This window comes from Phoenix dactylifera, chromosome 2 (assembly GCF_051530095.1).
Source record: "Phoenix dactylifera cultivar Ajwa chromosome 2, Ajwa_hap1_PhDact_Kaust_v1.1, whole genome shotgun sequence".
Classification (NCBI taxonomy): Eukaryota; Viridiplantae; Streptophyta; class Magnoliopsida; order Arecales; family Arecaceae; genus Phoenix; species Phoenix dactylifera.
Window position 1 is genome coordinate 27104457 of NC_143191.1, and position 26076 is coordinate 27130532.

The 26076-nt window shown below is 38.4% G+C and overlaps 3 protein-coding genes across 3 annotated transcripts; 2 read left to right on the forward strand and 1 right to left on the reverse strand.

Moving 5' to 3' along the window:
• Positions 1 to 2770: 2770 nt before the first annotated feature.
• LOC148714643 (uncharacterized) lies at positions 2771 to 3826 on the forward strand. The gene has a single exon (XM_088717223.1). The coding sequence runs from the start codon at positions 2807 to 2809 to the stop codon at positions 2981 to 2983; it is 177 nt and encodes a 58-aa protein (XP_088573349.1). The 5' UTR covers positions 2771 to 2806; the 3' UTR covers positions 2984 to 3826.
• Positions 3827 to 8489: 4663 nt separating this feature from the next.
• LOC103720334 (uncharacterized) lies at positions 8490 to 9814 on the forward strand. Its single transcript, XM_008809980.5, has one exon. The coding sequence runs from the start codon at positions 8668 to 8670 to the stop codon at positions 9550 to 9552; it is 885 nt and encodes a 294-aa protein (XP_008808202.1). The 5' UTR covers positions 8490 to 8667; the 3' UTR covers positions 9553 to 9814.
• A 2208-nt stretch (positions 9815 to 12022) lies between these two features.
• Positions 12023 to 19893, reverse strand: NEK5 (Serine/Threonine kinase catalytic domain protein). Its single transcript, XM_008809979.6, has 13 exons — positions 19461 to 19893; positions 19304 to 19370; positions 19157 to 19222; positions 16473 to 16519; positions 16350 to 16395; positions 16177 to 16257; positions 15944 to 15986; positions 15519 to 15568; positions 13877 to 13958; positions 13704 to 13753; positions 13500 to 13573; positions 13244 to 13295; positions 12023 to 13163 (listed from the first exon to the last, which is right to left on the reverse strand). Exons 1-13 carry the CDS (start codon positions 19598 to 19600, stop codon positions 12213 to 12215), a joined length of 1749 nt encoding a protein of 582 aa, XP_008808201.1. The 5' UTR covers positions 19601 to 19893; the 3' UTR covers positions 12023 to 12212.
• Positions 19894 to 26076: the final 6183 nt, after the last annotated feature.

Sequence of the window (26076 nt, forward strand, 5' to 3'; positions counted from 1 at the left end):
TAAGTAAAGAAAAGAGAAGAAGCCCTCAAACTAATTTGTAGATGGAGGAACTCGGCTTCTTCTTCACTTGCCCCTCTTCTGATTTTGCACGAAGTAGAGGATCTCCGAGGCAGCACACGGATGGAGAGGAAGCTTTGGGATTCACTTGGATGCTCTTCTTCTCTCTATTTTACTTTGAATGGCCCTTTTGTGCTTATGGGAGATTTCCCTTGTAATCTCTTTCAAATCTCTTCCCTAAATGTTTTCTCCCACTTCCATGACATCTCCCCTAGCTCTCTTCTTGTTTTTATAGCTTTAGATAACGTGAAAACAAGAATATAGCCGTTAGAGACAAAAATAGAGCCGTTGGACACAGTCTGCACTTCCTCACAATATTACCGTTGGGATCGGAGTCGACTCGCGCGATCAGGAGTCGACTCGTCTGTTGCAGGAGTCGACTCGTGCTTTACTGGAGACGACTCGGCCACTGTTCCAAATTTGAATTATTGTACATCCTTGATTGGGAGTCGACTCGACTTAACCCGGAGTCGACTCGCCAACATCTGGAGCTGACTTGGCATTTTCGGAGTCGGCTCATCCACTGAAGTCCGTGGATCCAATTTTGAATTTTGTCCTCTCGAGTCGACTCGACTGTCCTGGGAGTCGACTCGAATCTCAGAGCCCGAACTCCCGATCCTCTGTCTTTTGGCTCGTCCAGTCTTGGAGTCGACTCGAACTTCCTTGGAGTCGACTCGGCTCTCAGTTTGCGAAACTTGGTCTTCTGCCTTTTTTGATGTGAAGCTGTCTTGGAGTCGACTCGAGCTGTCTGGGAGTCGACTCGAATCTCAGAGGCAGTAACTTGGTTTTCTGTCTGTTGATGGTCGCGGAGTCTCGGAGTCGACTCGTGCAATGCGGGAGTCGACTCGAATCTCAGAGTCCCAAAAATGCTCTCTGACTTTTTCCTTGTGTTCCGCTGAGAGTCGACTCTTGCTTTCTTTGGAGTCGACCTACCAACCATCAGAGTCGACTCGCGTTCCACTGGAGTCGACTCGAATCTCAGACCCGAAAACTGCTCTCTGACTTTTCTGCCTGTGACTCCTAGGAGTCGACTCAAACTTCTCCGGAGTCGACTCGGTAAACATTGGAGTCGACTCGAAATCCTCAGGAGTCGACTCGAAGACTATTCTTTTGAATTTTTCCTTTGATTTTACTCCTCCAAATTGAATCCTTTGAACTTTAAGCTTGGGCCAATAAATTGTAGCTTTCTTCCAACTTGAGAGCTTTGGAGGCCTTCTTCCAACTTGCTATGTTCCTTGCAAAATAAATATCTTTCTTCTTGCAACACAAACATTAGTATTCATACTTCAAGGTTTTGTGATCATCAAAATCAATCTTTAAATCAATCTTTGGGTCTTCATGATGCCTACTTGGCTGAAATTGGGTGGTCCTATGTTGTGAATAGGACGATCCATTTTGCCCCCATCACTATCCATTGAGGATATTTTAGTTATTTTAATTTGAAACCGTTAATTTTTTAACGGCGTTAGGTAGCATGATACATATGAAAAAATAAGAATAAAAAAAAATAACAAAAAAAGTATTTGACAAGACATGCAACTATCAATTTTAGAAGGATATTCATATAAAATTTGATATTTAGAATAGTATTCATGTAAAAAAAAAAAAAAAAATCTCCAATGGATCCACCGCTGATAGCCCTGGAATACATGTTTAGGGGGTCAATGACAACTCCAATTTGGTGCTGCTTAATGCTCGCAACAAGCGTGACATTGGAACAGTTCAGCTGGAGTTGTATATAGACTACAAAGTCAGGAACGCTGATTAGAACTTCCATTAAAAAATCAGAAAAAACAGTTAATTGGACTGCTTATATGTGGAGTGCCCAAAAGATAACATTAATTTCTTAAACAATTAGTTTTCGCAATAAGTACCAGGTAGCATATAAATAATAGTAAAATTCATAAAGTGCTAATAATTCTTAATCATTTCAGCTGCTTGAGAAGAGTGAAAAGATCATGATTTAGAGAATCTTATAACCGTGGACGTATATTGAGCAAAACTCGAATTCAGCCTATGTGAAATCAGAAGGAAGGAGTATTAATTAAGTTATTCTCCATGCACCGCATGGTGAATTCCTCTCTGACAATGGCTCATTTTCTTGGCTCCCTTCGAGCTGGTTCACACTTCTATTTTACGCCGTCATCGGATGGCACGTCTATGTAATTGTCGAAAAAAATATAATTAACAATTAAAAAAAGGAATATAAGGAGATAGTATTCTATAATTAGAAAAATATTAATAGCTGTCCAGTCTAAGTTCTTATTCGATCAATCTTGCTGCTGCCCTCCCAATACAGGCCACCACCCAGCACCTAACGACAACCCTAATATAATTAAAGATTACAGAGAATCTGCAGAGAAATAAAGAATAGATCGGTAACGAGAATCTTTAAAGTTTCTAGATATGGCGATACGACCGTAATAAAAATAGAAGAGATGATAACGGCAGATTATGTGATTGGTGAAAAATTTTAACAATAAAAATGTTACTGGCTGATATAAGTCGTTATGTAATTCCTAAAATTACTCTAACAAAATTATATTAATAAAAAAATAATAAAAATTGATACAAATAATACTAATTAAAAATATTTTTAAACTATCGCACCCACCAAAGCCACCTATAAAACTCCCTCTACCTGCTTAGGCCTGCAAAGCTATCAACATGCTCTTTTCCATCTCCTCTGCACACCAATTAAAGGTGGTCTCCGGCCAAACACTCTTGCCGTCCATCACCCGCAATCGAGATGCAAAAGATTGCCTGCGCCGTCCTAACCATCGCTGCCGCCGCCTCGGCCGCCACGGCCTTGGCTGCTGATGCCCCGGCCCCGGGCCCCGTCAGCGCCTCCTTTGAGGTCACCCTTTCTATTGCTGCTTTGATCGGGGCCTCTGTCCTCTCCTTCTTTGCCTTCTATTTGCAGTAGGCCTCACAAAAAGAAAGAAAGAAGAAGATATGACTCTTTTTGTTTGCTGATCTTTTTATCTTTTGTTTCTCTCTCTCTCTCTCTCTCTTCTTGCATTATTGTTTTCTTCGCTACTTCTCTAATTTCCTCCTCCCTGCTGCATTGGTTTGGTTTGAGGGAAGTGCTGGATGGGATTTATATAGATTTATTTTGCATATTTTTTTGGATTCTTATGAAGTAAAAGACCCTTAAGATAGTATTAATTATGTTTTTTTTTTTAATTTGGCTACACTTATTTCGTTTTGAGGCAAATACTGTAATGCTACTCTATAATTTCTTACGTGCTTTACTTCTATCGACATGGCAATTTCTTAACAAATACAGGAAGGCAAGAAACGATTATTCTCAACAAAAAAAAAAAGGCAGCAGCTAGTAAGGGTGCATGTCATAGCCAATGTTAAACTGGATCATGTTTAGGTCCAAAGATTGATCAGTCCAACTGAAACCAGCCTCAATACGCATACCAATATTGGCTCAGCAATCATCGCAACCTCACCAAACATGACTTATAAGTCTGTTATACAATCAAAAATAAAGGAACTCAGGATTCTTTTATGAACTCAAGTTCCAACAGATGTAATTGGTAGAGTTTTCGAGGTTGATGCCAACAACCGAGACCCTAAATTAATTGAATAATTAAAGTTGTTCTACTTGTTCAATGAATCTCTCCTTCTCTAATCTTTTTCTTTTGTTTGTCTACAACTTCCTATGAATCTAAACAAAGTAGTTCCAATAGACCCGAAAAGAAGGAATAGTAATTTTTGACGAACAAGAGAAAAAATTATTATTATTTTGATACAAGACGGCACAAGAAAAGAAATTTTCCATCCTTTTCTTGTGATGTTCATATCAATTTTAACGGGAATTTCTTCCATCCCAGTTCCGAGGTAAAAAGACTATTATGAACATCCAACCACGCCCAACCTTACCCTTGGCCTGTTTTAATTAATGGGCATCTTTTAATTCAAAATGTCAAGGATTTTCAGTACAATCTGGCTTCTAAAATCAACACCCTGTGTTATTTCCACTGAATCCAAGAAGATATGGACCTTCTCTACCTTGTTACCACCACAAATTGTCAAGCAATGTTTAGTATTCCTCCTTATAGATTTTCTCCATCTTGCTATAATTAATGACAAGATGGCATTGCCCGCAGCTATACCTTGTGCATCACCAGCCATTTCCAAGCATGGAGTGGCACTTTTTCTACCAAGTAACAGTCCTCTCTTAACAATGTGGCATCGCCCACACACATCTACAGGGCGGCTCCTCCCATCAAAAAACAAAACTTCTATCCTGCGGTCTTCCTTCTTACAAGGGTTCCCTGAATCATTAGCATGAAAGGTTACCTATTGGCTCTCCTGAATTCTAGCCATACCAGTGAAACACCAAAGATTATCGGCCAACTATAACAACATAGAGCAGGCTCTAAAGCAGCATTCAGTTGCGAGCTAATAACCATGTAAAGTGAATAGGTAAGAATCTAAAGTGAACCCCACATTGCATTTCAATTTTTAACAAGTTATAGCATGAACTTATAAGAATCACTTCATGGATTCCTGGAAGCATGTACTTGCAAGGCCATCAAAATTTATAGATATGTGGGCTAGAAGAACAGTCCTTGCCTCTTGGCTGAGACAGGATAATGGAATTAACAGAGCTCGTTAGGATATTGCCAAAAACTGGGGCCTGTGGAAGATCAGCATATGATTGGATTGATGGCATCTGCCCATCACAGTTGTACGAATTGCAGAAAACGAATAACGAAGCTGTGCGGGTTAGCAAGCGAAAAATGAGAGTCTAAAAGAGAGAGAGAAGCATAAAGACCTCAAGATGCGGCAGGTTCTTTGTCATGCCCAGATTTCATTCAGATGTATCCAGTTTGATTAGTAAAAACTATGCTGCTCTGCTGGATTCAATTCCACGCCTCCTCTGTTATGTATCCCTATGCTTCTTCCAATTTAAATCAGGCTTTGTCCCATTCAAGGATGGCTTAAGTCCAGACCTACACCACTGTCATAGAAGATCGCCAAAAAAGATTAGCTAATGCACTTTTAGTACACTAGAAATGATGAGGTTTTCAAAGTTGAGTGCCTTTCAAGAGAAAACTTCTGAGTGTCCGAGGGAAAAATATTAGTTGAAGGCCCTCCTCAGCATGTGGTCTCCGTGTTAGAATAATTTCAAAATATGGGCTTTCACTGATTGCGTATTTTTATTTTATAAAACGGATTAGACATATGACTCATAGTGGTATTATAATTAAGCCCAATATCATGTGTGATCACTTTGTTTTATGGGCTTTAGTACACCTTGGATGTATAGGATTGAGTCCTATTTATTATGGTAATTTTGGTATGTAGGCCAGAAAACCTAATTAGAGTTGGAGCCCCTCCCTTAGGTTTTCTATATAAAGACTAGGTCCCCCTCTCCTCTCCAAATAGTTTTTATCTTGCTTTATTGACGGCTATCTTTTGTGAGAAGCAAGAAAGGGAAGATCAAGCCGCTGTTATTTCAAATAATTTGAAGAATCGCATTTAATATATCTTCCGTAGGTATATGTCCTAAACTTGAATACAATATTATTGTGATTCTAAACCCTAGCATATTATTATTTACGATTAACACTTCGGCCTAACAATCTTTTCGTCCACCGCCAGCAGCTAATGGAATGAGGAAGATTGCCTCCACCTAGGTCGCCATGGCCTTGGCTGCTGAAACCCTGGCCCCAGGCCCCGCCAGCTTCTCCTTTGAGGTCACCCCTGCCATTGGCGTGGTGATTGGAGCCTCCATCGATCCTCTCATTCTTCGCTTTCTACGTGCAGTAGGCCTCACAAGGAGATAGAAAGAGGAAACCCACCATGCAAGGAGATACGGGAGTAACTCTCCTCATCTGTCGAAGATCTTTTATCCTTTCTTTCTTTCTTTAAATTCCCTCCTCTTATATTGTTCTTTCTGATCCACTACATTTGTTTGGTTTAAGAGAAGAAACTGGTTGGGATGCGTTTGTATTTAATGTGAGTTCCCGCGTATATTTTTGGAACAAAAGATTCTACAAGGTATTATTTATCTTTCAGGTACGTTATAATTTCTTACGTCTGATATCTTAAAAAGAGTTCCGATTCCTGGATAATACAATCTAGCATTGCTCTTCTGAGATCTTAACTACGGTCAGCATGACAAAAGGGAACCGAATATTCTTAACTAGAACAACGATGGCAGCCAGTCATAAGAATCTTTGATGGTTGCAGTACTATAATCCAAAATTACCTGCAATCCTCGTATGTCTGTCAAAAAACTATTGTTGCGGCCCAAAACCTAATCTGATGGATTGATCAACTCGGAACGAGCTGGTCTACACGGTATGGGACCCTCCGATGCTTAAATCAAGCAGAGTTTTAGTGGAACAGAGGAGATTTGGGAATACGAGCTATGAGCTAAAAGTAAGGTGAAAGTTCTCATGCTTGGGTCCCCTGATCTGGTTTACATAGAAAGAAAGGTAAAAATCCATCAAGATCATGTCACGAGATCTTCAAAGGATTTATCAGCTGCTCTAGATCGTCATATTTTTTCTCATCTACTGCTTTAAGATCATGCTGAACTGTAACCATTTGTGCTATTTGCCTGGAGGTTCATTCGAGCGTCGATGTTGCGAATCACTTAGCCATTAGTCAGCCAAACTGGCGTCCACGATCTTAATGGGCATCAAATCTAGGCCATCTCATCTATGAATAGGATGAGGTTCAATCACCAGCCTCTTTGCGCACCTCCCTATCTTTCTGACCTCTTTCCGTTTGGAACCAGTTTCGTGCTAAGAGCTCTTTAATTTCGATCAATCAAACACCACCTCCTCCCGGACCTAGCTAAATAAAGAGCATTTCTTGTCTCGATGACCAAAATTTTTCCCGAGAATTTATGGTTTCTAAGAACTCACAGGTTTCTGTAACCCCCGGATCCCTTGCACTGATCTCAGAGTCAGAGCATGCGTGTGGAAATAGTTTGGTTCTCATGTCAAGATGCAGATGCATGTCAAAGGACTTCGAGCTGAATGCAACAATCCCATGATGTTCACCCTTATCCACCAGCAAAAACAAAATTTGATGCAAATTAAGAGATATTTATTAAATTATATTCTTGACCCCTGATGGCTTGCTTTCCTCATACCCCCTAAGATTTGATTCATGACTTCATCATATGACCTGGTTAGGGATGGTTGAGTCCAGATGCAACCAGTACCAGCCCTGTGCTAAACAAGCCTTCTTTGAAGCAACAAATCAGTAATCACATTTTTTTAGCACTTTTGATACAAGAGGGTTCCTGTGATTTCACTCTAAAAGTGAAGCAGAACTAACCAAAAATTTAGTGTTAGGGGAAAATAGTCTTCACTATCTAATAACTTGGGCAATTTGAATGTTGAAGGCACCTCCCCCTCGGTCTCCCCTGGCCCGTGGCAGGGTGGTCTTCGACCGAGAATTTTTTTGGCTTCCTAGAAGCTTCCTCACGAAGGCCTCGTCTTGCAGAGCGAGGGATTAGCATTGTCTATCTGGCCTACTATAGTTGGTTAGATAAGAATGTCCGAATTTTCGAGAACAACAGGGTGTATTCGAGGGTGGTGGCAGACAGAGCTCTACTTCATGCGGCGGAGATTATTTACACTTCTGTGACGGCTTCCTTTGGGACGACTAGGGACATCTGGGACTCCCACTCTGCTCTTGTAGTGACTAAGACCGTTTTTGTTTCTTAGGAACCCCTACTTCCTGACTTTCTCAAAGTGAACTTCGATGGTAGTGTTAGTAAGGGATGGGGTAGCGAAAGTGTGGGACTTGTCATCAGAAACCACGACACCAAACTGAGGACGGTCGGGGGGCAGCGGATCTTCGATACTTCTGTGATTAGTGCCGAGCTTAGAGCCCCATAAGAGGGCATCACCTATGCGAGGTTTGTTCTGGATGCACACCGCATCCTTCTCGAGAGGAACTTAGCTACGGTGATCGAGTGGATCCGAGGTTGGCGCAACGTTGCTAGCAGAATGATAATGATCCACAACATGTGCAAACTCTTGAGAGAGTGTGACTCCTTCTAGGCCACTTATATCTACCGAAAGACGAATGTTGCTGTTGACTAGGTTGCCTCTTACGCGGCTCATCATTTCAGAGGTTTTCTCAGAGAGAATTATGTGTCTACTCATTTTTTTGCTAACTTTTTTTTTTCTGATTTTGTTGGTTGTACCTACATCCGTCGTGTGTGAGGCACCGTTAAAAATTAAAAAAAAAAAAAAATCCCTCCTCAGCAAGTAGAGAAGAGAAATTGGATTTCTTCCTTAAGTATGCTGATTCCATTTGCAAGGACAAGATGCAGAGTTGTATCAAATAAATAAAGGGCACTGCATGGAATTCATGTTCAACTTGTGAAATTTTATAATGGCATGGCTTGTTTTGACTTAATAAATTGAGAAAGATCCATTCACGTCGCCCATCTCCTCCATCACAGTTTCAACTAATGGTTAGAAACTTAGAAGTCCAACATCTCATAGCTATGCAATGCTTGAATAAATAATTAAGCGTTGGTGGTTTGGGGGTTTATGACTTGGGGAAAAAAAAAACAGCAAATAGGGGACTGTGTTGATCCCCTTCTCCTTCCCCGTTCTGATGGCCTCCTTCCTCTCTCGCAGAACAACCCATAAACTCCTCCTCCGAGATCCTAAAAACCCTAATCTCAACTCCTTTACTGCCCTCCTCCAGCTCAACTCTCATCTCAGAATTCTCTGCAAACCAATCCCCATTCCCTCCGATCTCACTCCCTTTCTCTCGGATTTTCCCAAACCTAATCTTGGCTTCCTCAAATCCTACCCGATTTCCCCCAAAAATCTCCAATCCCGTTCCCTTTTCCAGCAAAGCTTCACAATCCCCAATCTTGGGCCCTACTCCTCACTGAGTTCCATAAACCCTCGCATTTATGGGCTCAAATCCCACTCGAACCTTTCCAAAATCGTAACTTTGGATCCACCCGGCGGTCCCAATCCCAATCCCAGCTCCAGGAACTTCTCCTCGAGCTCGCCGGAGAGCTCCTCCGATGCCGGAGACCCTCTCCGATCCCCTGAATTCCAGCACCAGGAGATCACCGGTCCCACGGTGGAGCGCGACGTCTCCGCCCTTGCGAACGAGACCCGTCAGGTGCTCGACTCCCTGAGGAAGTCCATCTACCACCTCAGCACCACCCTCGCCGTCCTCGGCATCGGCCACCTGGGCCTTGGGGCTTGGATCGCCTACGCCGTGCGGCCCCCCGACGAGGTCTTGATCCAGGGCCTAATGGCCTTCGCCTTCCCCTTCTCGCTGGCTTTTCTTATGCGCCGGAGCCTCAAGCCAATCACTTTCTTCCGGAAGATGGAGGAGCAAGGCCGGCTTCAGATCCTCACCCTCACTCTCCAGGTATCGAAGAGCGTGAACCTCTTGTTCTTGAGGACTCGCGTGGTCTCGGTCTGTTGCATTCTGGGCATTTCAGCTGGGTCTTTGGTCACTCTCTGGTTGCGGTGAGATAAATTTGTTCTGAGACTTCGTCGAGGTATCATGTTGTCCCTGTGCTTTTTTTAAAATTTTCAATTCTGAATTCGGTGTTCTAAATAGATGTTGTGGAGCTGATGAGTCCTCTACAGTGCAAAATAATGTAAATTTTGAGTAATACTTCTGCAGCATTTTGGTTTTTCATCTTTCTTAAAGTTGGCACTTCTAAGGATCTCTGTGTGTTTAGCAATTTACAGCATCAAAAAGGAGAAATTTCAGCATCCTTCTTCTTAAAGTTTTGCTTGATCTTTGTCTGCAGTTTAGCATGATGTTGCTTTCGTTTTTCAATTTAAAGTTTGCAATTGGCTTCAGCAATGGTTGCATCAGTTTTAGTTTATTTCAATCACGATCTGAAGTCATCAGCCGATTCTTTCTGGAATGAATTTGGAAAAAAAAAAGGTCTTTCTGTGATATTTTCTCTGTTTTGATCATGATGATGATATTCTTACTTTTCCTATTGCTATAATAACTGTCTCCTTTTCAAGAATGCAACTCAGTAACCATCACCATTGTGTCTCCTTTCATAACTCAGTCAGCTATTGCTATTATAGCTCCCAAAAATTAAACTCTGTAGAACCATAACTTATTGGCATGTCACATTTTCAAGAGAATGTTGACCCATCTGGCATAAGCTTATAGAGGATTCATGTAAAGTTTATCCACCAAACATGGTAACTTCAACCCATCGCTATGTTCATTTTCTATGCAACAATTGTTTGTTGAGAGAGTGCTAATAACTCTATATCAGATAGGGATGGGACCTTAATAGTGATTATATACTCATGAGCCAATCCACCTACCTACTTAAGCTTTTGGGTTGGACTTCAAAATGCTACCAGAGCCCAGGATCCCTTTTGCCCACAGATCCACCAAAATTGTCACTACCAATTGACATATCACCTCTCTTTAGGTCTTAGCCCTCCTCGGGCCCTACACTTGAGAGAGGGTGTTGCGGGAGTGGCAAAAATCCCATATCAGACAGGGAAGGGATGTTACTATGTTAGTAGTGCTTATATACTCATGGTCCATCCGCCCAATAGCTTAAACTTTTGGTTAGGACTTCAGCATGGTATCAAAAGCTGATTGTTCCTCTGGCCAATTCTTTAACATGCTCACTTCTAGTTCACATGATAATAATCCCACGTCGGATAGTGAAGGGGCCGTAGCAGTGCTTATATGCTTACGGGCCCATCCACCTACTAGCTCAAGCTTTTCTGCTGGACTTTAACATTGTTGACCGATGTTGTAGGTAACTTTTTAACCTACTCCTCTTGTTTACCATTGATAGAAAGAAGTTGGTAAAATTGTCCCTGTGACTGATGAAGAACCTACTTGATTGTATCCACTGGATTTCTTCAAGCAACCCACACCTCTTGTACCGCTCATGTGTTTTATAGTGTAAAAGAGAGAACACATTACTCCTTCTGGACATGAACTATTCCTCGAATTCATGGGTTGCAAGTATTATGCTTATCCAATTTACCAATTTTAGAATTTCATCAAACAAATCTTCCATGTTGGTAATTTCTCCATTGTTATGCTGTTTTCCAGAAAAACCATTCATAGCTCTTAAAATCTATCAATACTCTAGATATCGCCATTCTCCATCTACCATAATGGATAGCAACACAGAAATCTTTGGTATTAAGCCTATTCTTTTTCAAATTTAGAATAAGCTGGTACCTTGGGTAACTGCATTTACCCTAAAATTTAAGAGTATGTCAACAGTGGATGCCTTGGTAGGACCTCTTGTATAAAACTTGATAACAACAATGCCTCCCAATGACAGAAAAAAGAACTATCAAATTCACAAAAACAAGGATTCTTTTTTTGAATTCTATTAGGAAATTTTCAACAGATTCTCAAGGGGATTGTACCAAAAATAATTTCTGCATCCTGCTACAAGTTATTAAGTTCATTATTTGTCTGTAGAGATCAACTGATAACACAAGTCATTGAGTAAAAATATGAAGCTCGGCACCAAGTTGGTAGTCTTCAGGTTCTCTTGTTGTTTGATGCTCTCCGGCCCGCCATTATTCTGTTAAATTGCCTTGGATAATCATTTCTTGACAGCAAAGAACAAAAGATAGTTAGCAGCTACTGTATTTATTGATTGCTGTGAAGTTATTCTTTGCCGACAGCAGATGTCATTTGTAACTACAGTTGCCTTGCATGAGGTCAAGGTGTTCCGTAAGTATGAACCACTGAGTGCTGTTTGTCCAACTGCTGACGACAGTGCATCCACTTCGTCTTATCTCTAGATGCAATTCTTATTGGTGAGAACGGTTTTAAGGACTAAGCTGTATTAGCTTGTATGCAATATGCTGCACTGACTGGATATGCTATGGTATGGGGGCTTGGTATGCCCCTGTAATGACATATAATATAGCTGTTGTGCCAACTACAACATCACACCATATATCACTATAATTGCACCCCAAGATTAATTAAATCATTCCTTAGAGAATATTTATTGTGTTTCATTTAAGCTAAAAAATCAGGGGTTGAGAAAAAACAGCTCCATAGATTGGCAGAAACACATTGCATTTGGCAGCAGCTTGTTCTAAATGCCAGTATTACTCCTCTGGTCCTACAAATGCTAGGAACTGGTGTCTGACCAGCTGTAGTTTCTATTAGATTTTGGGCCCTCCAAATTTAGGTGCAGACATGAGACTTTTTGTCAACCAGATTGCTGTTTCTCTAGATGATACAACTTCCTCTCCAAATGGTCTTAGTACAGCAGCAAGTTCCTCAAGCCTCTCCTGCTTTAGCAGCTGTGCACATAGCTCAAGGAGGGACTCCAAAGCATTAGCTCTTTGCTGGATAATGTTCAAGTTGTCCCACTCAGCTTGTATGCTATCACCATTTACAAGGGTAAGTGTGCTCACAGATGAGGTCACTTCTGCAACTCCACCTGTCTCTTCTATGTCAGTTTTTGTTCTTTGCAAGAGAGGGATGCTAGCAGGTCTTGCTGGGCCTGCTTCATCTCCACTTCTTACCGATGTCTCACATTGTACACATATGTCATCTGACTTCACTCCTTTTGAGTCCATAGCAGTAGCTTCCACCTTCAAGGTGCGTATTAGAGTTCCATCAGTTTGGTCTGTTTGGTGTTTCTCTGTAGGCATGCACCCAATTTTTTCACTGGTTAGTTGATTGCCTTTAAATTTCTCTTGTTCATCTGTATTCTTAACCAGGAGGCTGCCATTATAATCCTGTCCTCTTTCGTCAACATCAGTACGCGTCCATATCTTAGAACTACTAGGATCAATCCTCTTAATCTCATTGTTATTCAGGTTACCAGCAGAGTGGAGATCTACTGTGTCATTAATGGACTTTCTTGATGAGCTTCCTTTATTCCTTCTTATTGGTTGAGCTACATGTCCTGACTGTCTTGATGCATCATCTCCTGCCGCACTACGACTACCGACGGTGCCAGCTTGTGGCTGACTGTTACCTCGGCTTCTTGCTCGTTTCTCTGGTGAACTGTTGTTGTTACTCTTTATTGGAAGGTAAATAGGAGAAGGATTACAGGATTCAGCAAGATATGGCTGCAAATAGGAGTCCCTCAATAGCTCTGCAGCCTGAACATATGGAACTATAGACATAAGCATGTGTTGAAGTGTTTGAATTGCTTAGATAAAGGAGGGTCATTGGAACTCACAGTAGGTCTATGTTCTGGATTTTTCCTCAGCATGCATTTGATCAATCGCTTCCTGTCATTTATATAGCATTTGATCTCAATTGATAAAGCTGTTTGTGATGAATCTATAGTTGAAACCAACTACAGCAGTAGTTAGTGTAAATAGAATTGATGCTGTATATAATTTACGAGATCAATTGCATGGCATCAAGTTGTTATCTGTAGCAAGGTTAACAAAATATCAGATTTGAGATACTATGGAGGACAGCATACTCACAGTGAAGAAGAGTATACAGTGGGCATCGGTGATATGCAGGATCTGTTTATTTTATTGATCAATCCTGCCATGTCCTGTCCAAATATTTTCATAGCAAGGTGGGGTGTGTTTGGTTAGATTAATTTCTCATTTAACAATACTAGGAGATTTGCTCTGTCCGCAGCCAAAGGATTCGACATTTAAAATATATCTTGATGTACTTACTGGGGCTCGGAATGCCGGGCGATGTGCTGCAATCTCAAACATACAGCAACCTGAACTTTGTAATAGGAGACAATACAAAATAATAATAATAATAAGTGTTATTCATGCTTGCTGGGTCTCTGAAGTGTGCATGTGCACTCACTCAAATTTGAAAGCTTGATGCTAAGTCTCACCAAGTGACCAAATATCTGATTTGTAGCCGTAGGGTATGTCTGCTAGTATCTCAGGGCACATGTAGTTGGGAGTGCCTACAACCTACAGAGAGTGCAAAATATTATAAGATATCTGAAAGAGAACTAAATTAGAAGATCATTTTTCCATGTGTGTAGCAAATATCATTTAATCTTTTATAATGCAAAAGAGCAGCATTTTATGTCACAGAACCATGCTTGAATGCTTCAATTATGTTGCTTTTTGGTTGCAAATATGATTTTTCTTTGGTTCTGTTCCTTCAAATGGACCAATATGGTGGAGGATTTTTTTTTTTTTTTGGACAATAGCATTTGTTTTAATAAAAGAAGCTTAGACGTTTCCTATCTTTAGTGATAGAAGTTGATTTCGTAAACATCAACTTTGATGATTCAGGTTCTTTCAAGGAATCTGGCTTGCAACTAATTGGAACTGACTTAGGTCAGTCGATTTCCAATCTAACAGGTTGTGGATTCATGATGGGAAAAAACATCTCACATCTCTTTAGTGAAGGCAGTCATCCAATGTCAGATATAACAAGTTTCTCTAGAAGGAACCAGGTGGTTATCCTTTAAGTGATTTCAAATTTGATAAATGTTGCCTGTGTGAACTAATCAGGGAAGGCATAGACCAAGTATTGCCAATGCGTCTGAGTGAGAGAAATTAGGAAAAAGAGGTGGCTAATTTAGCTTAGTTGGGAGAAGGATGTTATTATTCATTGGTAGCATCTTGCACTAAGGTCTTTAGAGAAGACTAAGATGGATATTTTTTTCTTTAAGCAAAATAACAGTGAAACAATCGCAAATAAGATGGATGGTTAAACTTGTGATTTTAATCAAAACATTATAGCATAGGTCAGAATGAATGTGGGTCTCAGTTACATGCTTTTTTTTTAATTCATGATTGAGTAAACTATATGCATCACAGATATCATGTTGCAATCCTTTTCTTAATTTTCTTAAAGAAAAAAGGCAAAAAGGGCAAAGAAGGCAGCCTTTGACAGGAGAGAAGAAAATGATAAGCCAATAACTTTTGGGAGCTCTGACATATCCGAATCTCTGCCCTTAGAACCCTATTCTCTCTTCTGCTAAGATTGAAATTATGCTGTTGCCCCTCCTTTGGCTTAGCCATCTCCTTCCATTAATCAAGGGATCTTTGGAGGAGAAATACAGGTAATATTTATACATTCATATCACCATGTCTTAAAGAATTATAATGGCTGTGCATTATTGCATCAAGCAAGTTTCTAATGGCAATAGCAAAGAAGATAATATTGTCCATCTTTGTTAAGTTTTGTACATGATACATTCAAATTTATTTCTGGACCAGAAGTAAAATAAATGGCCGGTCTTTTATTTCTTTCCTAGTGGTGGTAACCATGACTGAACTTTCAAGCTCATGAACAAAATTGATAGGAGTCTCAAACATGTTAGTGTAATTTTGCTATCTCTTACGATTGATTGTCTTTGTTTGGGTTCAATATAGGCATGCTTGCAATCATACAAGTAACAGACCACTTGAATGAATTGTATCTGTTAGAGGTTGGCATATCAGGCATCTTTATACCTTCAGAACAAACTATGATGTCCTTACTGAACTTAGAGCAAGTGATTTAAAGGGCTGTACCGAAGAAGCAAGATCTTCTGAATTGAGCAATTTTGCGAGTCCAAAATCCCCTGCAGCAATCCACGAAACCGCTTAAAAAAAGAGAGAGAATAAGAAGCCATTTATTCTCTTTTGATGCCTGGTATACTATGTAGTATGAGCACAAGCTGTTCTGCAGAGTGTGTATATTTTTCATATTAGAATGTTAATCCATTTTGCAGAACTTGGAGAGCAAACTATATAAAATTAGTGATATGCTATTGATAGGTTTTATGAACTACCATGTTATTTTAGGACTTGCCGATATGAGCGCCCAAGGGTTCCAAACAGATTTTGGGATACAATCCTTCGGTAATATCATCATACAGTAGCATGCAATATGTGCAGTATGTGATAAACAACTCAGATTGCTATTGTAGCGTTAGCAGGAGTGATCTCAATCTTACCTAGCCGTACGTTGTTGTCCTTCGTTAGGAATATGTTAGAACACTGAAATCAAATGCAAATGGGTTATTCTATGACTCAAAAAGAAAGGAAAAGGGGAAAAAAATGGAATGAGATGCTCTAAAACATCTGTAATTACCACCAAAGTAAGTAGTCCTACATTAACAATTTTGTTTGGAAGAAGGTTGAACTGTCGGTTTTAGTACTTGGCTTACAAAGCAGTAGATGGTTATACCTTGAGATCCCTATGGAGAACACGGTTGGAATGCAGGTAATCGACGGCCAAAAGCAATTGGGTCAGCCACTTGCATACCTTCTGTTTATCAGAAAAAAGTTGATGCGTGAGAAGTTAAACAGCACTTAGGTGATTTTTATGATAGGCGAGACACATAACATGGTTTTCCTTACCTCCTCTGAGAACAACACTCCTCTGGCCTTTTTTATCCTCTCAGCCCTGTTTCGGACTCAAGGTTAGAATGGGAGAGAAGAAAGCCAATGATATCAGGAGAAAGGTGAAATCTTATTACATACATATCTCCCCCATCACAATAACCAGTCACAATACAAACAGAACTCCCCTGCAAAGAGAAGACAGAGTTACCTCCAACTCGAATGAAAAAAGAAGTCTAGTTTTATAGCATGGATAACAATGATAGAAATTTTATCGAGTCGCTTGAGAACCCACTCATAAAGGTTTTACTATATGTTGCTCAGAAACAGGAGTATTAGTTACTAAACTGATGTTACAATTTTCAAGTCTCTAAGAGTAACAGGTTCCAATTTTGCCTACCTTTGCCTTTCTATTTCTTTCAGCAGATGTTCTCTAGGCGAGCAATCTATGCTTCCCTTACATGCAACCTATGTGGCTAAAAGGAATATATGATGGATGGTTGTGCCAATTTGATGTACATTCATTTCAATCAAAGATCTGTTTGGATGCCACAAGTCAATGTTCACTAATATGTTGTACACCAGAGGAGAGTATGAAGCCAAGAACAAAGAAAGTATCGAGGAAAAGAGACTAGTTGGAGGGTCCGAGGGATCTGGTCGAATAAAGAAAGTGACCAAATAGGTGATTTGCAACTTTAATGCTAGTTTACTCGAAATCTGTTAAACTATATGTGTATGTATGTTAAAATAAGTATAATACTGAAAATAATTTATAGCCGATAATGTTTGTTTATTGATCTAGTTGTTAGAAAATAATAAATGTGATAATTATGTGCAAATCACATCCATTCAAAATATTATAAGTAGTAGCCAGGCTCGTGAGAAACCATTTTATCTGCTCATGTACATGACAGCTGAGAAATGTTTGGCATGAATGATGCCACGTTCACCAAAGTAATGTGATGTGGAGAAGATAGTCTATAATTGTAGATTAGGATCTCAATTCTCACATGTTAAATTATATTAAATTCTTCATGTCTCTCTCAATATTAGTGACAAAAGTGGGTGCACCTTCTCTCTCTCTCTCTCTCTCTCTCTCTCTCTCTCTCTCTCTCTCTCTCTCTCTCTCTCTCTCTCTCTCTCTCTCAATGTTAAGCACAAAAGTCTCCCTCTCTCTCAATGTTAATCACAAAAGTCTCCCTCTCTCTCTCAATGTTAATCACAAAAGTCTCCCTTTATCTCTCAATGTTAATCACAAAAGTCTCCCTCTCTCTCTCAATGTTAATCACAAAAGTCTCTCTCTCTCTCTCTCTCTCTCTCAAGTGTTGCATTCATTGAAAAAGGAATACAGCGGGGAAGCCCCTTATCTCGAGTTCTTATGAATATCTTTTTACATAAATTTTAATCACAAAAGTCTCCCTCTCTCTCTCTCAATATTAATGACAAAAGTCTCTCTCTCTCTCTCTCTCTCACAATGGATTCCCTTCCCAAGGAAGGATAATTGATCTTGGCATGGGGTCTAGGGTTGCTATGTACTAGTTACAAGGTCAAAGATATACAAATGTTACCTTTAGGTGTTCACTAATAAAGTGCGAGTACATGGAAGCCCAACCAATTTGGCACCCATCTCTCCAAGTGAAAGGTATCATGTAGAAACATGACCAATGATGAGTAACCACTATATTCTTTAATAAAAAAATTATATACATTTTGATTTAGAAATTAAATATGTCATTAGCTATATGATGAGTTTTAGAATTTTATAGAGTAAAAATACTGAAGTTCCATTGTAGCTCCCACCTTTAAACATGACCAAACTAAGGATTGACGCTTATTTGCCATATTTTGCGGAGGGCTCAACATAATCATAAAATTCTAAACTCATACACGAAATTTCTTTGTCAAAATATATCCAGTTAGTCTATGCATAAAATTACTTTTCCTACCAAGCATCATCGTCTTTAGATCATGATTATTTCTAGAGGTCTGATCTTCTAATCATAGCTGTTATGTATTGTATGATAGTTATAATTGAATGTGCCTTATATAGTACATGAGATAGCACATAACATTCATGATATACGACAGAGTAAATCATAACCATTGTTCAATAGACAAATAATTCTCAAATACTAGACATCTCCGATTCAATCTTGAGTTCATCTCTGCTATAACTCATCAGCAAGTCAACATGACACCATTCTAGTGGATGGGATATGTCACTTCCATAGAATTTCCATCGATCCTTGCTTCCAATGCTAAGAGTCCTTGCCACTTATGACACACATGCTCCGGCTTCATTGGATATAAATCCTTTGTTCTCCAAGCTTGTCTTTTTGCTTACCAGAAACAAACTTAGGGTGCACTTAGATTGCAATGAAAATCGGAATCAAATTTAGAATAGATTAAAATAGAAATCAGAATAGTCATACCCTCCACCACATTTAGTTTGTAACCGAAATCAGAATCAGATAGAAATAAAATATTAATACTAGAAGAAAAAAAAAGGTTAAGACTGAGTTTTGAACGATTGAGATATTTCTATTTTTTAAAATAAAAATAAAAATAAAACTCTCTCTAACTAAACGAAACGCCAATTATTTTTATTTTTATTTTAGAGCCTAACTTTCTGCTCCTAGTCATTCTATAGTTCTATATACCAACAAATTGCCACGAGAGACGCTCAAAGTGGCTGGATGATTTTATTTTTTTTTTTAATGCACATACCGGGGGGCCTATAGCATCGTTACTCTTTTCTCGAAATCCGTATTCGAGTGTACACGATCGTGTGTACGAGCGTTTCGAAGGGCGATAGCAAACTCTACCTTGTCCACCCAGCCGTCTCTGTAATCGACGATGTACGGATTGCTCAGACTCGCCATCAGAGCCATCTGCGCCACAGATCACAAGAACCCCTCCATCGGTACGCAAATCACAAAGCATATTCGTAAAACCTTGAATTAGGTAATTACCTCCTGATGAGCAGTGCGTTGGAACTTCCCCGTCTGCTTCGCCAATCGTATCCTCTTCAGCACATACCTGCCATGCCAAAAGAAATCATGAAAAGAAAAAAAGAAAAACACCAATCGAACGGCTGAGATGCAAAGAAGACGGAGATGGAGGGCTTACTTCTTGCGCTCGGTCTTGTGGAGGACGAGGAAGGCGGCGCCGAAGGAACCCCTCCCGATCTGCTCCACCACATCGTACCACTCCTCGCCTCCGCCTTCCATCTCCGACTCCTCCTTCGACCCACCGCCTCTCCGAACCATGTTAAATAAAGAGAGAAGGAAGAGGAAGCACAGGGAGAGAATTAAATGGCGATCATGGCGTTAGGAGCGGGGGGAGTAAAGGAGTCCGCAGAGGCATCAAAACGCTCAGATCGGTGTCACGCGGGGGGAACGAGATGGATTTGCTCGGCGAAGTGGTGGTAATAATGGCTTGGGAAGCTTGGCGGGGAAGGGAATATTATTTTTTTCGAAAAATGAAATGAGGAAGTTATTTAAAGAGAAAGGAAAGGGGAAGGCGAGAGGTGGGCGGAAAGGTTGCTTGGCATTGGAGAGTAGGAGGAGGGAATGATGGCCGGAGGGGACCGCCGCCTGGGGGTTGTTGTCCGTCGGATGGGGCGGGGTGGGGTCCGGATGGAGTGGATCGACGGTCGACAGCTGTTCTGGTCTCTTGTCCTTGTTCCCTGCTGCTTTTTTTTCTTTCTTTTAATGGGCAGGCAGTGATAGGAGTCTTGCATAAGCGTTTCGGATGGGGAGGGACTTGGCGTTAAAAGTGACATGAATTGATGAGGTTATTATCATCTTCGTTGGTGTTTGTAACGCAAACTTTAGGTTTTTTTCTCCACATATATTTCCTTTTATTATAAAATTTTCAATTTCCAACAAAATATATTTTAAAATTACTATAGAATTTCTATTTTGTCTTTTTTTTTTTATAAACTTTGAAAAATGAAGTAAAAAGAAAAGAATTATGACGAATGAAGGATATATTTATGAAAATATGTTTCTAATAGATTAATTGTTGGTATTGCAGCTAACCATCAAGTACTCTCTCTTCGCATGTTTTATCTTTGTGGAGACTTATGAGCCGACTTCATGAACATCCACTTCTTCCTTCGTTATTTTTATAAGCATTTTTTAATAATAATCACCACTTTAATTTATACCTATTCTAAAATAAATAACAAAGAGAAAAAAAAATATGTACATGAAAAGCATACTTGTTGAAAAATTACTTCTAAATATTTTTCATTGCTTTGATCATGGTTATTCATCAAATGCTCTTTTCTCTTTTCTCAAATGCAAATTACTAGTTCTTGTGACTTATCCAGTAGTTTGGTTCTCTGTATAGAAGACATACAAGATCATCCTTTTAATATTGAAATGAATGATACCTTCAGCCCACTTTAGCATCACAACATGTACCTAAAAGCTATATTTTTGATTTCTCTAAATTCTAGCATGATTATTTGATGCTCAAGATAAAAGCTACTCATAATTGAGTAAAAATTTAATCATAACTCATAAGTGATCTAACTTTGACAGGAGACCTTATAATTCATAATTTGCTGCAAACAAAATTTTCTAGCTTAACAACTAAAATCATGGATAAAATTCAAAGGTTGTTTGTAAGAGGTGGATTAACACTTAGAACATACCCTACTAAAGGGTTCGATAAAAATATTGATGACCCAAATGAAAGCCAAGAGTTCTTACCAAATTTATTAGGCATTGGATACTGAGGCTCAACCCCAACCTCCCCTTGATTTCAGCTAAACTCTCCTTTTATCTTACTTCTTGGAAAAATCGTATAGCAGAAACCACTTAAAAATGCAAGGCTTTTGCATAATCTTAATTTCAGCTAAGTGATCCAAAAGTCCCTTGGTAAATGGTTGAGGGAAAATAAAAGAAATATAAAAACAAAACTAGGAGAAACTGCTTGAAAAATTTGGTAAATAGTCTTATATATATATATATATATATATATATATATATATATATATATATATATATATATATATATATATATATATATATATATATATATAATGGTAGCTCATACTCGTAAAGTGTGAATGCGGTAAATAAAATTCGAAAATAAAATACTATATAAACTCTACATAGTCCATCCAAGCAAAGCCACCTGTAAAGAAGGTTAATTTGGTAAATGGCAACAAAAAAAAGAAGGGCTTTTGAAACACCTCTTGGTACCATCGAGGTGGTAGCACGGTGGGAACGAGGCTTTGATTCCACCGGAGTGGTCCAGGTTTGAAACGCGCGGGCGTTGATTAAATGCAAAGATCGGATACTTCCGCCTGATTTGCTCGGTGGAGTCGCTATCTGATCTGCCGTTACTTAGGTGGTGCTGGTATGATGTACTCACACGGGGATAGGGCTACCACGTTAATAAGGCTCTGCCATAGAAGGGGAGGATATGAGTAAAAAATGTTTTGCTCGCATCGAACACTTTCCAGCAGTGAGGGAGTTTAGTGGAGTTTGCTATGCAGGTGAGGTTCTCCTCATCCCCCTCGTCTCTTGTTCATAAGCAGCCAAAACAGAAAAAATGCACCTCTTGGTGGTTTTTCATGGCTGGAGAGATAGCAGCGCGTCCAATCCTTGACATAGACTTCATTGGTTGAAAGCAAGAGTCATTAAGACAGCTCGAAGGCAACGATTTTTATTGACAATTTTTCCCAAATGGAGATATCTCTTATATTTAAATATTCCAATGGCAGGTATGGAAATTATTGCATAAGATCAGAGCTGAACTCGGAGTTTTTATGGTTTGCGATTTGAGTGCAAATTAAGTCACGGGATGATCATATGACCCGTTGAAATCACTCATTACTTTTGCAGGAAAGGCAGCGTGTGATGCGCCTCTGCAGCCGGCTCGGTAGGGCCGGAATAGACCGTAACAACTAGCTCAAATAATTTGGAACACATTCTTGGTTCGTACAGATTGTTTCAACCTCGATCTAACGCATCTCACTGCTATGAAAATATTGGTCATCGTGAAATGGGCCTAGTTCTGGGCTCGTTTGGCTCGCGGAAGCATTTTTCCTTTTAAGAATATAATTTCTGAAAAATAAATTCCTAAAAAGAAGATGCCTAAAAAAGTACTTTTGGCATGTTTGGTTGACCATGAAAAAATGACAAATTTCCAAAATACTTATGTTTGGTTGGCCATCCACTTTCCTGGAAAAGTTATATATAATTCCTATTAGGCCCTTAATAAAATTTAGATTTTTAATGTCTCTTTAATGCTTCTTTAATGCTGAAGGGCCTTTTTAGGAAAAAGAGAAAATGGAGTGGTTCCTGCCTCATAAGAAAATAACTTTCCCATGTTTCTCATGGGAAAGACTTTTCAATGAAATGTGAAAATCATATTTCCATGGGAATACAACTTTTCCGTCTCTCTCCTTTGAAAACTCCAACCAAACAAAAGACATCTCATTACTTTCCGGTTGACTATACTTTTCTCCCTTCTTTTTCTGCGAACCAAACGAGCCCTATATGTTTTGGGATCATGGAAGGGACGGAGATAGATTGATCCTAAAAATTGGCATTAGAATTTTTTTTCACCTTGATTTAGCTTGGCTGATTGCAGCAGCACCGAGGTACGCAAGCGTTCAAAAGAAACGACGAAAAACTTAAAATATCAAGTAAGAAATTCACTGGATAAGACACGTAGCCAGGATAGAAGGGAAACGATCCACGGTGCTGACCACCGAAATATTTCTACAGTACATAATATCAAAAAAATTTATTACGATAATAACTATTATAACGATATTATAATAAAAAAATAACAGATACTAATGGAAAAATAAGTGCTACTGTCCCAATAATATTGTGATAAACATATTTTCTTTTTCTGGTTGTACGATCTATTTTGGGGTGATAATTGAAAATTTTATTACGATAATAACTATTATAACGATATTATAATAAAAAAATAACAGATACTAATGGAAAAATAAGTGCTACTGTCCCAATAATATTGTGATAAGCATATTTTCTTTTTCTGGCTGTACGATCTATTTTGGGGTGATAATTGATGCAAACATTTGAATTGTCACAACCACAGTTTTTCCCCCATTTCTTTGTATATAACATAATGAAGGGAGCCCCAAGCCATTATAGTTAAATCTTAAATTTAAAAATCTGTGGTTGAAATCTTTATCAAACTATTTATCATTTACCAATCTAATATGGTGCCTGACATAGCATCACGGGAGTTACACCAATCAAAGCACCAGATCAGCCATCGAGATGATTTCAGACCGAAAATCTGACACTAGAGCTGCGCCTTTAATTTAGTAAATAAATATCTACGTACTTGAGATTATTATAAATACAAATCCACAAATGAATGTATAAATATAATTAAGTGAAAATAGATAAAGAGATATGGGGCAGTTAAGATGAACAAAGAGAAATTGATTTATATGAAAAGAAGTTAGCTTGAAGAAAATGGGGATTTAAATAATTGAGATTTTCGATTAGGTTGGAACAAATTAGGTCAAGTTGCCTCTATTTTTTATTCACCAAATTAAGCTTAGGTTTTACATGAGATGGTTGGGCAAATCAAATTGGAAAATACAAAGGTTAAAACTGACGTGGTTTTGAAATGAATCCAATTTTTTGACCCGACTTGAGATATATATCTCCAGAAAGGGATCGAATCGGCTCACAAGCCGGCTCGACCCCTTTGCAACGCTAGTTATAATAAAGAAAAGAATAATTATTATTATAATAGGTTATTTGCTATTATAATAATAATTTTCAAAATCCAATCCTATTACAATTTGTAACATAAGGAAAATAATGTTTTATACAACTCATTCACGTTATATATAATTAATAACTACACATCACAATCGATGGGGAAAATAATGTTTGGTCAGTCAGGCTTCTGATGGAGATCCTCTACAATAGAATGATGCAGTTATTAAGACCACTATGATCAAGGGAAAGTGCAGATGCACAGAGATCAACCAAGGCATCAATCTTAATGTAATCCAGCGCCCGAAAATTGATGTCTATGGTTAGATTTCCTATGATACTACTAGCATCCAATTACAAAGTAATTGACCACGAATAAAATTTGGCTGTTAAAAATTAATTCAAAAATGCTGGATACACGAAAAAAATGATTGTTGAGTAATTTGATTTAATTTTGATACAAAAACATATACTATGCTGTATTCCTCAAATTTTATAAATTGTTTACATTGATAGGCACGTAATGTGTACGATTTTAAAAAAAGTAAAAGTTCTATGCTGTAAAGATTTACTCCCATGATGTGTCTAACAAATTATGTGACCGTAATGTTCTTGGTCAATCATATGATGATTGAAATATAAATAATTCTTGAAGCATCTTTGATTGCAACAAACAGGTAAATGGTTTGCTTATACAAAAACTTCCCACATAAAATTCATTTTAAAAGTGTGATAGGATATGCATATATTCAATGTATCAATGCTGGCCAAGATTTCAATAGAATTATTCTGGCCACCAAAATCATTATGGATCATTATAATGGTTATAATGGGAATTATCTGCCACATAATAAGTGATTTCAAATTTGTTGGCGTTGTGTTAGCCATCATTATAACAGCTGTTCTAACAGTTTTATAATGGAAAATATCTAAAACATGGCAACATTATTTTCCAACTCATTGTTCACTTAATAAAAATTATTATTTTTAGGTACTTTAAAGAGAACAACTAAAAAAATAATTTTAAAAAAAATTAGATTTTATTCAGACAAACAGTACAAATGCAAACAATGCCTGTTATTTATATCATAATGGGCTGTTATAATACAAGATAACCATTACAAGTGATTACCATTATAATGATTGTTATGTTTTGAACATTATTACATATATATTGTAATGGAGATCAAAATTGTTCAGCCATTATCTCAAGCTTGTTGTGGGTTCTTCGTGATATTGCTACATAAAAAATGAATTTTGACGGAATCATATTTTGTTCTTATCATATTTATAGGTAGCACAGAACATGAGACTTCACCATTTTTACAATCAATTTGTATTATGAAAGAACCCTTTTTTTATTCTTTTAAGAAAAATTATGAAAGGACAATTTAACTTGACATTTGTTTATTAGTAAATTACATATTTTTTTCCTCTTTCACTCCTTTCGAGAAAATGAAGAAAACTAATTGATTGTGCTTAATATATGGCAAACCTTTTCTGAAAAGCTTAGCATAGATGCATAACTGCATTTTAGTTGCCTCAAATTTTTGCTATAGAATTATCCCCCCCTCCCCAACCTTTCTTCTGGACAATAAAAGAAAGGGTTGTTAAATGATTTGTTGTTTTTTTGTATAAAATTATACTATTGTCACCTTACATTAGTTCGCTTGTTTTTTTTAAAAAAAAGGTTATTTGCTTATTATTATATTGGTTTCTGATTGACAAATATAAACATGTACATGAATAATTTCTTATTTGTTTTGAACTTAATACAAATTGTATATAGATTCATGTCAGAGTAAGTCCTGATACTGCATACTACTTTAGCAGCGTACATAGTTGTACACTAATCAACATTATCAAATGTGTAAACAGTTCATGTTTTTTTCTGTCATAAATTATTCAGATTTTCATATATGCTCGTCTCATTAGGTTCTCCTGAGATTCCCGTGCAGCGTGCAAGCGGTTTACTAGTTAAGAAAGCTGTCAAGAATTCTGGCTGCCATTACGTC

Coding starts and splice junctions, on each gene's coding strand:
- LOC103720334 (XM_008809980.5), top strand. CDS start 8,668: ATGGCCTCCTTCCTCTCTCGCAGAACAACCCATAAACTCCTCCTCCGA.
- LOC148714643 (XM_088717223.1), top strand. CDS start 2,807: ATGCAAAAGATTGCCTGCGCCGTCCTAACCATCGCTGCCGCCGCCTCG.
- NEK5 (XM_008809979.6), bottom strand. CDS start 19,600: ATGGTTCGGAGAGGCGGTGGGTCGAAGGAGGAGTCGGAGATGGAAGGC. Junction 15,569..15,943: donor GGACAACAACGTACGGCTAG/GTAAGATTGAGA, acceptor GGATTGCTGCAG/GGGATTTTGGACTCGCAAAA. Junction 13,959..15,518: donor CAGAAGATCTTGCTTCTTCG/GTACAGCCCTTT, acceptor CACTCTCTGTAG/GTTGTAGGCACTCCCAACTA.